At 36.3% G+C, this 13,319-nt stretch overlaps 1 protein-coding gene, 1 non-coding gene and 1 pseudogene across 2 annotated transcripts; 2 read left to right on the top strand and 1 right to left on the bottom strand.

Moving 5' to 3' along the window:
- Positions 1–2,911: 2,911 nt before the first annotated feature.
- On the top strand, positions 2,912–4,538 carry LOC132606411 (uncharacterized). The gene has a single exon (XM_060319901.1). It carries the CDS (start codon positions 3,057–3,059, stop codon positions 4,305–4,307), a length of 1,251 nt encoding a protein of 416 aa, XP_060175884.1. The 5' UTR covers positions 2,912–3,056; the 3' UTR covers positions 4,308–4,538.
- A 5,928-nt stretch (positions 4,539–10,466) lies between these two features.
- TRNAV-UAC (transfer RNA valine (anticodon UAC)) lies at positions 10,467–10,539 on the top strand. Its single transcript has one exon. It is a non-coding gene; the product is annotated as a tRNA-Val (tRNA).
- Positions 10,540–11,186: 647 nt separating this feature from the next.
- On the bottom strand, positions 11,187–13,319 carry LOC132608005 (cytochrome c oxidase subunit 2-like; annotated as a pseudogene).

The following is a 13,319-nucleotide window of genomic DNA, read 5'->3' as shown; positions in this document are numbered from 1 at the left end:
TGCAACAACTACAAATCTATTGGATATCTTCTACAAACAGAACCAAATAACTGAAGCTATATCCAACAGATTTGTAGTTGTTGCAATAGATTGTCTACTTGTTGCAACAAGTGTAGATCTTGTTGCAACAACTACAAATCTGTTGAATATCATCTACAAACAGAACCAAATAACTGAAGATATGTCTAACAGATTTGTAGTTGTTGTAACAGATTGTCTACTTGTTTCAACAAGTGTAGAACTTGTTGCAACAACTACAAATCTGTTGGATATCATCTACAAACGGAACCAAATAACTGAAGTTATGTCCAACAGATTTGTAGTTATTGCAACAGATTGTCGACTTGTTGCAACAACTGTAGAACTTGTTGCAATAACTACAAATTTGTTGGTTATCTTCTACAAACATAACCAAATAACTGACGCTATGTCCAACAAATTTGTAGTTGTTGCAATAGATTGTCTACTTGTTGCAACAAGTGTAGAACTTGTTGCAACAATTACAAATTTGTAGGATACCTTCTACAAACAGAACCAAATAACTGAAGCTATGTCCAACAGATTTGTAGTTGTTGCAACAGATTGTCTACTTGTTGCAACAAGTGTAGATCTTGTTGCAACAACTACAAATCTGTTAGATATCTTCTACAAACAGAACCAAATAACTGAAGCTATGTCCAACAGATTTGTAGTCGTTGCAACAGATTGTCTACTTGTTGCAATAACTACAAATCTGTTGGTTATCTTCTACAACCAGAACCAGATAAATACCAGGACAAGAACAAAAAAACTATCTGTTGGATATATTTTTCTAAACCCTGAACCATACCAGGACAGCAGCAGAAAACCATCTATTTCACTACAAACACACAACAACAACAACCTGGATTTTATCCAAAGTTTCCTAAACCCAAAAAAAATAATCAAAACTTCCCTTCAAGATTTTTTTGGCGTGGGGAGGAGGGTGGGGGGCAAAAAAACCAAAAATAAAAACTCTTTTTTAAAATAAAATTAATTTTTTTGTGGGGGGGGGGGGGGGGGGGGGGGGGAGGGGGGGAGGGGGTGTGGTGCAAAAAAATAAAAAAATTTCAAAACTTCTTTTTTTTTAAACAATTTTTTTTTTTGGAAGGGTGGGGGGTGCAAAAAAACAAAAAGAAAATCTATTCAATTTTTTTTATTGGGGTGGAGGGGGGTGGGAGGAGGAGGAGTGGTGACTGATAAAAAAAATTAAATTTTTTTTGGGGGTAGGGGGAGGGGGTGAGGGGTGGGAGGTAGAGGAGTAGGGGCTGGTAAAAAAAAATAATTTTTTTTAATTCTTTTTTATGGAGGGGGGTGGGGGTTGTAAAAATAAATAAAGAAATCAAAAACTTTTTAAAAATAAATTGGGGGAGGGGTGGGAGGAGGAGGAGGGGGGGGGGGGCTGGCTGATGAAAAAGCAAATAAAAAAATTAAAACTTTTTTTTTTAAAAATAAAATAAAATTTGGGTGGCGGGGGGATAGGGAGGAGGGGGGCTGGTGAAAGCAAATAAAAAATATCAAAATTTTTTAAAAATATTTTTTATTTTGGGGGTGAGGGTGTGTGGGGCAGGGGTAGGGGTGGGAGGAGGAGGGGGCGCTGGTGAAAAAGCAAATAAAAAATATCAAAACTTAAAAAAAAAATTGGGGGGGGGGGGGGTGTGGGGCGGGGCGACAGGGGTGGGAGGAGGGGAGGAGGGGCTGGTGAAAAAGTAAATAAAAAATATCAAAACTTTTTTTTAAAAAAAAAATTGGGGGGGGAGGGGATGGGGAGGGGTATGAGGAGGAGAGGGTTGGGAGTAAGAGAGGGAGGGGGCTGGTGAAAAAGCAAATAAAAAATATCAAAACTTTTTAAAAAAATTGTTTTGAGGGGGTGGGGCGGGGATAGGTGTGGGAGGAGGGGGCTGGTGAAAAAGCAAATAAAAATATCAAAACATTTTTTTTAATTTTTTTGGGGGGGGGGGGGTGTTTGGGAGAGGGTGGGAGGAGGAGAGGGGGCTGGTGAAAAAGTAAATAAAAAATATCAATTTTTTTTTAGGGAGGGGAGGGGGGGGGGGGCGGTGTGTGGGGAGGTGGGGAGGGGGGAGGAGGGGAAGGGGGACTAGTGAGTTTTTTGGATTAAATTGGGATTTTTTTGTATTTTGTAAAAAGTTAAGAAGTTTGAAAAAAAAATATTTTGGACCTCAATCTTCTTAATCTATAATTTAATTGGATTTTGTTTTTAAGTGATCCCCACGAGTCACCTATGATAATTGTAACGGAAAAGGGTCAAAATTACCCCTGAACTTTGAAAAATAGTTCATCCATACCCTTCGTTATACTTTAGGGCCAATTATACCCTTACAGTTATACTATAGGGTCAATTATACCCTTCTGTCTAACTGTTGCCACGTGACATCATCGCAGCCCTTCAAAATTATTTTACCCTCAAATAATTTTTTACTCACTAAAATAACTCAATCCGACCCGAATTTTTTTTTCCAGCAAAAATAATACGGATAATTTTTATATTTTTTTCTGGAAAAATTATCCGTATTATTTTTGCTGAAAAAAAAATTTCGGGTCGGATTGAGTTATTTTAGTGAGTAAAAAATTATTTGAGGGTAAAATAATTTTGAAGGGCTGGGATGATGCCACGTGGCAACAGTTAGACAGAAGGGTACAATTGACCCTATAGTATAACTGTAAGGATATAATTGACCCTAAAGTATAACGAAGGGTATGAATGAACTATTTTTTAAAGTTCCGGGGTAATTTTGGCCCTTTTCCGTAATTTTAAACTAAAATGTCACCAATAGCTAATTCTTCCGGTAACTTTGTCATCCAACATGTTTTTGTTTCCATAATTTTCATCTACACAATTGGTGAAATTTCGAATCTACATGTTTGTCTGTAGGGTAATTTCAACCGTTAAACAAGGTTTTAATCTTCAACCTTCCAAACCCTGACCATTTTGCTGAAAGAATAGGAAACAAGGGTCCACTTTCCAACACTCCCTTCTGTCCTCATCGGAGACTTCACCACAACTCCGATCTGCCCCAATGGATTTCCAACTGAATTCCCAAATCTCAAATGATTCCCCTCCTTCTTCCTCCACCGCATCCTCCACCGTCCAAACACCCTCCACTTCCAACCACGTCCCTCCGATCTCCAGCAACAATAACGACCCAATGCATTCTTGGTGGGAATCTATCTCCAAAGCCCGTTCTCGCATACACCTCCTCTCCTCCCTCCTCCCCAACAATGACTCCACCGCTGCCCTAGCTGACTCTGACCGTCCTGCCCGTTCTCTTCTCCTCTCTTCATCGGCCTACTTTTCCATCTCTAATTCCCTTTCTACCCCTACTTCCGGGTCAGGTGATGACCCCCTTTGTCACTGGCTTTACGACACTTTTCTTTCCTCCGATACTGATCTACGCCTTGTTGTTCTTTCATTTATCCCCATTTTAACCTCAGTCTATCTCACCCGAATTCACAACTCTTCTAGTAATACTTCTCTTTCGGGTTTTGAAGCTGTTCTTCTTGCTCTTTACGCTAATGAAGCGAAATCACGTGGTGGTAAACCAGTAGTTGTCTCGATACCGGATCTTTCTCAGCCTTCTTTGTATCATAGTCCAAGAAAAACAAACCCCATTTCGGGGAAATCGAATCCTAGGTTGGATAAAGTCCAGAATCGTAATTTGGTCGGAGTTTTATCGCCCGTTCTGGAACATCAAATTGCTGTGAAATCAACTAAACGTGCTTGTATTGTTGGGGTTGCTTTAGATTCTTATTATAAACAGATTTCACATATGCCAAGTTGGTCAAAATTGGATTTCTGTAGGTTTGCTAGTGATTGGGCTGGTCAAGATTGTGTTTGCGTTTCGGAGTTTGATGATGAAAGTGATGGGAATTCGGAGAATTCTGTCGAGATTAGTAACGGGGATTTGGTGGGAGGGATGGAGAATTTGGGAATTGAAGATGGATATGATGAATTAAGGCCAAAAGGTGTAAGAATTCCACTACCATGGGAGTTATTGCAACCTGTGATAAGGATATTGGGGCATTGTTTGTTGGGTCCTTTGAATGCTGAGGATGTGAAGGATGCTGCTTCATTGGCGGTGAAACGGTTGTATGCAAGGGCTTCACATGAGTTGAATCCGCAGGCGATTTTGGCAACTCGGAGTTTGATTCAGCTTGATAGGAGAGGTCGTGACGCAGTTAAGGTAGCTGCTGCTGCAAGTGCTGTTATGTCAAATGCTACTACGCCGAGTAAAGCTAAAAAGCCGGAGATCCTTTTGGTTTCTAAATGACTGCATTTGGTTTGACTGGTTTTCACTTATTTATTTTTTCACTTGGTCAATGAAGTGTTTGTGTAGATTAGAATTATAAGTATATTGTTGCTATTATTTGTTTTAATTAGACCTTGTTATAGATTTTATTAGTAGTGATTAAATGTCTAATGCTGAAGAAGTTCTGTATGATTCTGAATTTGATGTGGCGACGTGCTTGTGTGGTTTGTAACTTGATTTTTTTTTTCTCAATATTTTGGAGATGGAACATTACTGTTTCTGTGTGGTTTACTGCCTTTCCTCTAATGGATTGCATATTATTCATCAGCTTCGTCTATCTTTTTTGTGTCTATCCATGTCTTGTCCTTTTAGCTTTGAGACTTTTAGCAGCTTTAAAAAAACTAAAGTGGATTGTCTTTCCTGGGGACCTCATTTGGTAAAAAGTACATATCTATGTATTTCCTTTTTTATGCCACTGCCAATTCATGTACTTGTCAACTTACCGAAGTCAAATCCTTTAGTTGAATGTTCATGTTTGTACCCAGTTATGACATATGGTTTGTGTAGATTAGAATTATAAGCATATTGTTGGTATTATCATTTTAATTAGACCTTGTTAGATTTTATAAGCAGTAAATGTCTAGTGATGAAGAGCTTCTGTATGATTTTGAATTTGACGTGGCAACGTGCTTTGTAATTTTTTTCTCTCTCTATAGTTTGGAGAGGGAACATTACTGTTTCAGTGTGGTATACTGCCTTTCCTCTTAACGGATTGCATATTATTCATCAGCTTTGTCAATCTCTTTTGTGTCTATCCATGTCTTGTCCCTTCTAGCTTTGAGACTTTTAGCAGCTAAAAAACTAAGTGGATTGTCTTTCTTGAGTCACCTCATTAGGTGATTACTACTTATCTATATATTTCCTTGTTTAGGCCACTGCCAATTCACGTACTTGTCAACTTACTGAAGTCAAATTGTTTAGTTGAATCTTCTTTTATGTACCCGATTGTGACATATGATTTATGTTAGTAGATGACTCATGTTAGAATTATGATTAAATGGGTTAATAAGGCAGTAGTGTTTCGCAATACGTAGAATAAGCTTACTCTATCTTGATTCGTGAACCTTCAATATTCTGTACTCATTTTTAATGCCAAATCAAGAAGTAATTCTGTAGATGTGTAAAAAACAAATGGTACTTGTGTTAATTTAAGCCACATACCTTGTCCACTATTTGCGCCTATAGTCTCTGTATATATGGAGTCCTCAAGAATATTCGATTGTACTATTCTAGAGATGATGGATATAGAGTGTTTTTTTTCCTATGGAGTCACACTTCAATACTCAATGAAGGTGTTGTTCCCTTTTATATATGGAGAAAGATAACGGATGAAATTTCTACTGCCAGCCTTTCATATGGACTTGACACGCATGTTTTCTCTGTCTCAGATCAATCAAAATTAGCTTCAAGATATTATTTGATATGTGGATGGTAAATTAGGCAAACGTTAACAAATAATTGTAACTTTTACCGGTTAGTGGAAATGCAGTACTTGTTGGAAGGAGGGAAATAATACTACATGGTTGGCTTCTCTGGCTATATGTGGAAGATAGATCATGAACTTGATATACATAGGGCCTTTTGAGACTTACATGTTCGAGCTAGCACATTGTTTCCTCTTTACAAACCGGTGAATGAAGTGTGGCCAAGTTCTTATTCTGTAGTTTGGATAATAAAACTCCTGGTCTGTATTTTAACCTTGCACTAGTTTTTGTTTGAAGGTGCAGCTAGTATTCTGGGTATAACCCGATTTATGCTTCATATATATGCATTTAACTAAGGTGATTTCTTCTGAAAATTGTGATATTCATAGTTGGTACATGATGTATTTGTTGTTTTACATTGGATATATTCTGCTATATTATCATTGGGGTCTGACAGGAATGATACTCACATGCGAAATGGAACTAGTTATGAATTTGAATACTTTGTTGTTCATTTTCACATGAATTTGTTGGAATAATGTTGTCTTGTTCTTTGATTAAGTGCTTTCCTTACACTTCCTTAATCAGGGACTGCCTGAAGCAACAGTCTTTGAAGTACTTGCACATCAATTTTCTTCTGTAACCGATGGAGTTGTTCTGCTACATCTGCACGTTAATTTTATGTTCTGGTATAGCAATTGGAGCCGAAATTTACCTGTCAAAAGCAAATATGAAACTGGGAATAGGTGTTTAGTTGTTTACAATGTTATTTATGTGCATGCTCTGTAACTGCAACAGCTTTTTGTTGAGTAGCTCATCTGATATTCAGCTTTACCCTCTTCCTTACACACTTGCAAATTGACTAGTTATCTGTCACCTTGCTCTAGTTGTTTTCCTGAGCTTGTTTTCTTGCCCTTTTTCTGGGTATCCTCCATTTGTGATGCCTATTGTGATATAACCTTTCTAATAAGTTGTTAGTATTTTGCAATGTTGAAGTTTGTTCTTAGTTTTGGGTTTTGAGTGAAACATTGAAATAGTGGCTTGCAGACACCTTTCAAGTGAAGTTTCTCAAACTCTCACAAACTTTTTTCCAGCTGAAGTTTATGTTCAAACACATCTGTGTGTGCCTTTCGTAATTTGTTTTTTCAACCTCAACTTATTGTCCAAACACAAGATGTGTATCAACATTGTTGCAAAGAAATACGCCTTTCAATGGAGTAACTTTGCTTTTGGTATCCCTTTAACCACTTCTGTGTGGGTCTTTTAGATCACAAATACGATGTTTATGTGTTCTGCATAATGCCATTACAGAACAACTTGAGGGCAGCTTGCGCTGACTTACAAAAGCTCTGTAAAGTTATTCTTAAAATGGGGTTGTTTCGATCAGTTAAATGCAGCAAACATTATGAATTTCACCATAAAACTCCAAGCAGCCTTGAAGACCAAAAAATCTTTAGATGAAGTATGGGTTGAAGGCATTCTTCTTCCTTTTCTTATTTGTCAAAAATAATGACCAAATTTGACGGGTCTGGATTGTCATAATTATCTTAACTAGGTTTCAGTTATCCCAAGTTAGATTTAATATCTAATACTCCATTAAAGTTAGGGGAACTTTCATAAATGTAAGATATGTAAGAGTCAATTATATAATATACAACAAATTTAGATATTACAAATTATGCAACTTAAATCTAAAAACAAGGAGATTATTGTAATGAATCAAAAGCTAAAAATAAGGAGATACCCTATATTAGTGATAACATAATTGAATGCATATAAAAACACAATAATTGCTTACCTAAAAATGCTCCAACACAATCTACTAGCAAGCTAATTCATGAATTTTAACCAAAAAAAAAAAAAAAAAGTTAATTCATGAACAAGTATATTACTGTATCTATTATATATATATATATATATATATATATATATATATATATATATATATATATATATATATATATATATTATTCCATCTATATATTGTATATTGTATACTATATATGTTATTGTAGAGTAGAATTGGTTGGCACGTATAGTAATATATTCATATATTAGGTATATTGTAATATTATATAAGGTATATTGTAATATTATATACTATATACACAAAGGTATCACTATATTATATACAATATATAATATACAAACTTAAATATACTAATTTTTACTATTATATCCACAAATATTTTATTATCACCTTTTCAGTTAAATTTGCCAATTTGAATATACCATATATTTTTTAGGTATATTTTCATGTACTTTTCTTATACCATATATCATATCTTTTCATGTACTTTTCTTAATATTAATATATTCAAATAATTTTTTTTAATCACAAAAAATAATTGCATCAGTCATCAAGTGAAAATAAAAAAAAAAGATGAATAAAGAGGAGGAAATATGAGATTTGAAGTTGATTTTGTTTATTTGGAAAACTACATTCTCTCTCATGCCCTTTTCATATTTTTTTTTTTTGGGTGGAGTTAAGAGAGAGAGTAAAAAGTGGATGCATTAACTGTAGTAACTCCTAAAATTAAGTATTATCGATATTTTAGGAATGTAAAAAGTTGTATTTTTGTAATTAAAAAGTTAAAATTCTGAATAAGTTGTATTTATGTAAATTTTAAAAAGTAGTTGTAATCTTTTTAATTACCATTTCAAAAAGTTGTATTTGTGTGACTTTCCCTTAAAGTTATGCGACTCAGAATTTTGAAATTTATTTCTTTTGTCAAGCTTGAAGACAAGGGCGCACCTGCACAGATAGTTGATTTTGGGATCTTGATTTAAGCCATGGGCTAATTTCATATATTTTTGTAAATTTTAGCCACTTTAAGAGTCGTTTGATTTGAAGACAAGTTATACCGGATAAGTTATGAAGAAATTAGTTATGTTGGGATTAGTTATCCTGAGATTATTTCTTATTCATTTTTTGGTATGTTGTATTAAAATTAACATGCATTGTTTAATTTTTTAAAAGAAGTTGTTTGTTTACAAAAATATCCTTCACCCCATTTAGCCTAAAATGCCTAAAATTTCCCCTCTTCTTGCTCCTATATATATATATTAACTGCCTCCATTGATCATTGATAAACAAAAGAAGTACATATTGAGTTTGGTATCCCAAACTTTTACATGATCATTGAGAAGAGATCATCTACGAAGGTTAGCTTCTATAGTTAATCATCAAAAGCTTTGGATATAGTTAGGAATTCTAGTCTAACTATACCTTGGAAGAACTGTGCACTTCGGAAGGATCAAAAGTAAAGCTCCTTTAACCGTTTGGTACACATCAATTCCCTTTTAAATATATCTGTTGACTTCTTTCTTCTTCTTTTTCTTTTTCATGATTCATTTTCCCTTATCTTTTTGTCAATTTGATGCCCTATATGGTTCTTTTATGATCTTAAGTTAGCATTAGTTGTTTTGCATTAGAACAAAACACTTTCCCTTTACTCCTTTGGATTTATATGGTAGGCAATCTGAAATATAACCATTCTAAATTCAAGAATCCAACAAACATTACACAACTATTCGCAACATTTAGAGGAAGAGCAAAAGGGATCAAGAGCCTGGAATTTGCCAAGTTGCTAAGAACATGCATAACGTATTCATTACGCAAAAGGCTCCAATTGTTAGTCATTACAGATGAAAATTAGCTCGAGGAACTAGTTTTTAAAATAAGATAGATTCAACAAAGTGAATAGACAGAATGGAAAAAATAGACAACGAAATGAGAAAAGGGAAAGGATTATTATTCAACCTCAAGGCTATTTTAGTCAATTCGTTATTTTATCCCGGGATAAGTTATCCCAGAATTATTATTCCACCCTCTGGTGGGTATAAGTTATCCCAGTACTATTTTTAATATTGGGATAACTTATCCCAAGAGTAGTAACCAAACAAAGGATAAGGTGGTACTAAATTTTTATCCCATCACTATTTTGCTTATCCATCATACCAAACTATCCCTTAGAGTTTAGATTAAGTTGCAAAAAATCGCGTCTGATATTACAAATTTTGCTGAAGCTTGGCATTTAGCTTGTGCAAACAAACCTTTTACATACGCGTTAGAAGTTTGGCTGCCAAGGCCAAATTTCTGATATGTGTTTGGAGTTTGGCTTGCCAAGGCCAAATTTCAAGCACTTATGTCTCAAATTTGAACTATCAATGTCTAAAGTAAAAGTTTCAGATATATATGATCGAAATACCAATCTTCATCTTTGCTTATGTTTCCAAGCTTTTCCAACAACACCTATTTGATTTGAACTCACAAGTTTGCATCAATGATGAGTTTTTAATGGTGTTTTAATTTACTACATGAAATTTCGTATATAAGAATAGGATAGTAAGAGTTGTTGGAATTATTTCTTTCACGATTTTGATATATTTAACTTGATATAATAGATTTGCAAAACACCATTGTATAATGCAACTAAGAAGAAAAAGAAGAGGACAAATAGTTTGTCTAAAGTTCACCTAAAGTAGTTACCAGTTTAATATTTAAATAAGAAATTGATTATTGGTTGAAACTGTTCAAATAGGCTGCCTTATGAATGAAAATTTTACAAGCGGGAAGTTTTTTGAAGTACCTATTACGGAGTACAAATTACTAAGATGTTGTTAACTGTCGTATTTACCAATTTGACCGTTTTGGAAGAACAAATAAAGATATTGTGTTGCTTAACAATATCAAGTTGCTGTGGTGTAGTGGTTATCACGTCAGTCTTACACACTGAAGGTCCCCAGTTCGATCCTGGGCAGTAACATGTATCTTGTGTTATCCTTTTTCGCTTGCTTTCTGCTCCAATTCCAAGTGGCTCGCTTGCTTACTTTACTTACGAGCTTTGTAGACAAGGCTCGTTCCGTACTTTACTTAAGGGCTTATGTACTCCACTCGCTGTCTACTACAAGAGCGTTAGAGCGAGCGAGCGCAGCCTCAGTTTAGTGGCTTCGCTCATCATCCTCTTTCAATTCTGCTTAAGCTTCCGGGCTTGGTGGGATTAATTGATTGGATACCCGAGACCCATAATTTTTCCTAGGAACAAATTCTACGACGATAGGCATAAAGGCATGATTAGTTCTACAAATCTCACTGCGCTGACCATAGTAAACTCCTTTTCGTTGTACTGAAATAGAGGTTTGATTTAGACGATCGAGTACAACATCATTTAGTTTTTAGACGATCAGGTACAACATCACATCTGACACTTAAGTAAGGTACATCAACACATGTTACAATAAAACGTACATAAACTTTTTGCTGGTAGAACCACGCTACTGTCGACTCCTAATAAACGTGATTGACCCACTCCTAGCTCTGAAGGGGCTTATGCACTCCACTCGCTGTCTACTAAAGGAGCGTTAGAGCGAGCGAGTGAAGCCTCAGTTTAGTGGCTTCGCTCATCTTTCTTTTTCAGTTCCGCTTAAGCTTTCGGGCTATTAATTGATTGGATACTTGAGACCCATAATCTTTCCTAGGAACAAATTCTACGACGATAAGCATAAAGGCAGGATTAGTTCCACAAATCTCACTGCACTGACCATAGTAAACTCCTTTTCGTTATACCGAAATAGAGGTCTGATTTAGACGATCGAGTACAACATCACATCTGACACCTAAGGAAGGTACATCCCAACTATGAGGTAAATTAACACATGTTACAATAAAACATATATAAACTTTTTGCTGGTAGAACCACTCTACTGTCGACTTATAATAAACGTGATTGACCCAATTCTAGATCATCTTCTGGAACCATATAACTGCCAAAAGTGAGTGACTATTCATCGAAACTGTTATCGTCCGAATACTCATAAGGTAGGGTCGACTCCCGCCTCCCCCCAAACTGTACTTGCGAGTTTTTCCGCAAAAAGTTCTTCACGCCTACTCTTAGAAAGAACACTATTTTTCTTTAGTTAGGTAGTTCTCCCGACCGTAAGACCCTTTATGAGTGAAGTTAATCGAAGGCCGGGGACAGTTTATTGGCAAGAGTGAACTATTTCTCACCTAGCCCTACCTACCCTATGTATTCTAGGGACCGAAAAGACCAGGTTCCACACATATGAGACATACAAAAGATATGGGACGAACAATTTCTTGAAGAGTGAATTCGATTCTATAGTTTTCTTCTTTGTTTAAAAAATGCACAGTGGAAAGGGATGCTAGTCGGCTCTACGAAGTTGTAGCCTAAAAAAAGAAGATCCAGACTGATTTATCACCTATCCTGTCAGGGGCCCACTGGAACGCTCTATGCTAATGTTAATGGTCGGGGCTGGCCGGCCCGTAGATCTAAAAGGATCCAGCCATAGGCCTGATTGGATATCGTTAGTCCACAAACAAAATAAAAACAAAGTAGGTTTTTAGTAGTAGTTCATGAGACCTCGAATTCCCATGTTCCAGTGTGCATTATGCCAACAGGTCCCACCACCAACTCTAGCTGAGAAGTTGAGTTACCCTTTTTTTTTTCTTTTTTTCCAGAAATAGAATAGAATAAAGAATAAGAAAGTTTATATCCTATATCGATCATAGGATCACTCTATGAATAGGTCAATTCTCTGTGACCTCCCTTGCTTCTCGCAAGAACGGCTCCTTGGTGGAGGAGTAGAAACGCTGGTCTCTTTCGATCAACTTGCTTGTGCCTGTTATTACCTACCGTAGGACATCCGTCCCCGAAGCGAAGAAAGAAGAGTAGGAATAAGAGGTTATCCTCTCCTTACAGTCAAGTGGCTTTTAGATCCTCTCCCGGCCCAGTAGTTCCGCAACTACTACTGTGGTTATTACCAACAGAGATCCCCATTCCGAAAGGTTACTAGGCCGACCGTTAGGTCCAAAATTGTATACCCCTGCTATGGTTCCGATAGATTCACTACTTTAGTTGTTGTTATCAGACATACCAGGCTAAGCATCTATTTCTCTTATATCATTCCACACCGAGAAGAGGGATGTGTACCTCCCGCAACAACAAGAATGGAACCAAACGATCTTATGCTGGGTGCATTTCGGGTTATATGTCTAACCACCTCAGCTCCCTGTTTCTGGCGTGCTATAGTTATTATTGTCTCTCGACAGCGGGGATGAGAGATTACTAATAAGCCAGATGCTTCGTGGACCATATTCAACTTTAAGGCATTTTGTTACACTCTAATCACCCTCGTGAAGAGGCGCACTCCGATACCATTGATGTGCAATAACTTTTATAGTAATGGCTAGATCGCCTACTACCTCGTCCATTAAGTATAACAGAGCAAATGATGGTATAACAATGAACATAGGGATGATACTAGGAAATATGGTTTGAAAAATCTCGATATAGTTCCATGAACAATCCTTTGCGAGATTGAATTTTTTGATATGGAAATGTCATAAAGCGTGACCCAAGATCCATGATACGAAAACCAAAATCAGAATAACGAAGAAAAGGTTGTCGTTATGTAAGACCGTTATTCCTTACATTATAGGTGTTGCTACGTCTTGAGATCCTAATTGCCATGGTTCCGCTGCATCACAAGGAGCAATTGTGAGGAATAGTCATTCAGGAACAATCAT

The sequence above is a fragment of the Lycium barbarum genome, chromosome 8 (genome assembly GCF_019175385.1).
Source record: "Lycium barbarum isolate Lr01 chromosome 8, ASM1917538v2, whole genome shotgun sequence".
Taxonomy (NCBI): Eukaryota; Viridiplantae; Streptophyta; class Magnoliopsida; order Solanales; family Solanaceae; genus Lycium; species Lycium barbarum.
Note: the sequence above shows the minus strand (reverse complement) of the source record. Positions and strands in the feature narration are given on the sequence as shown.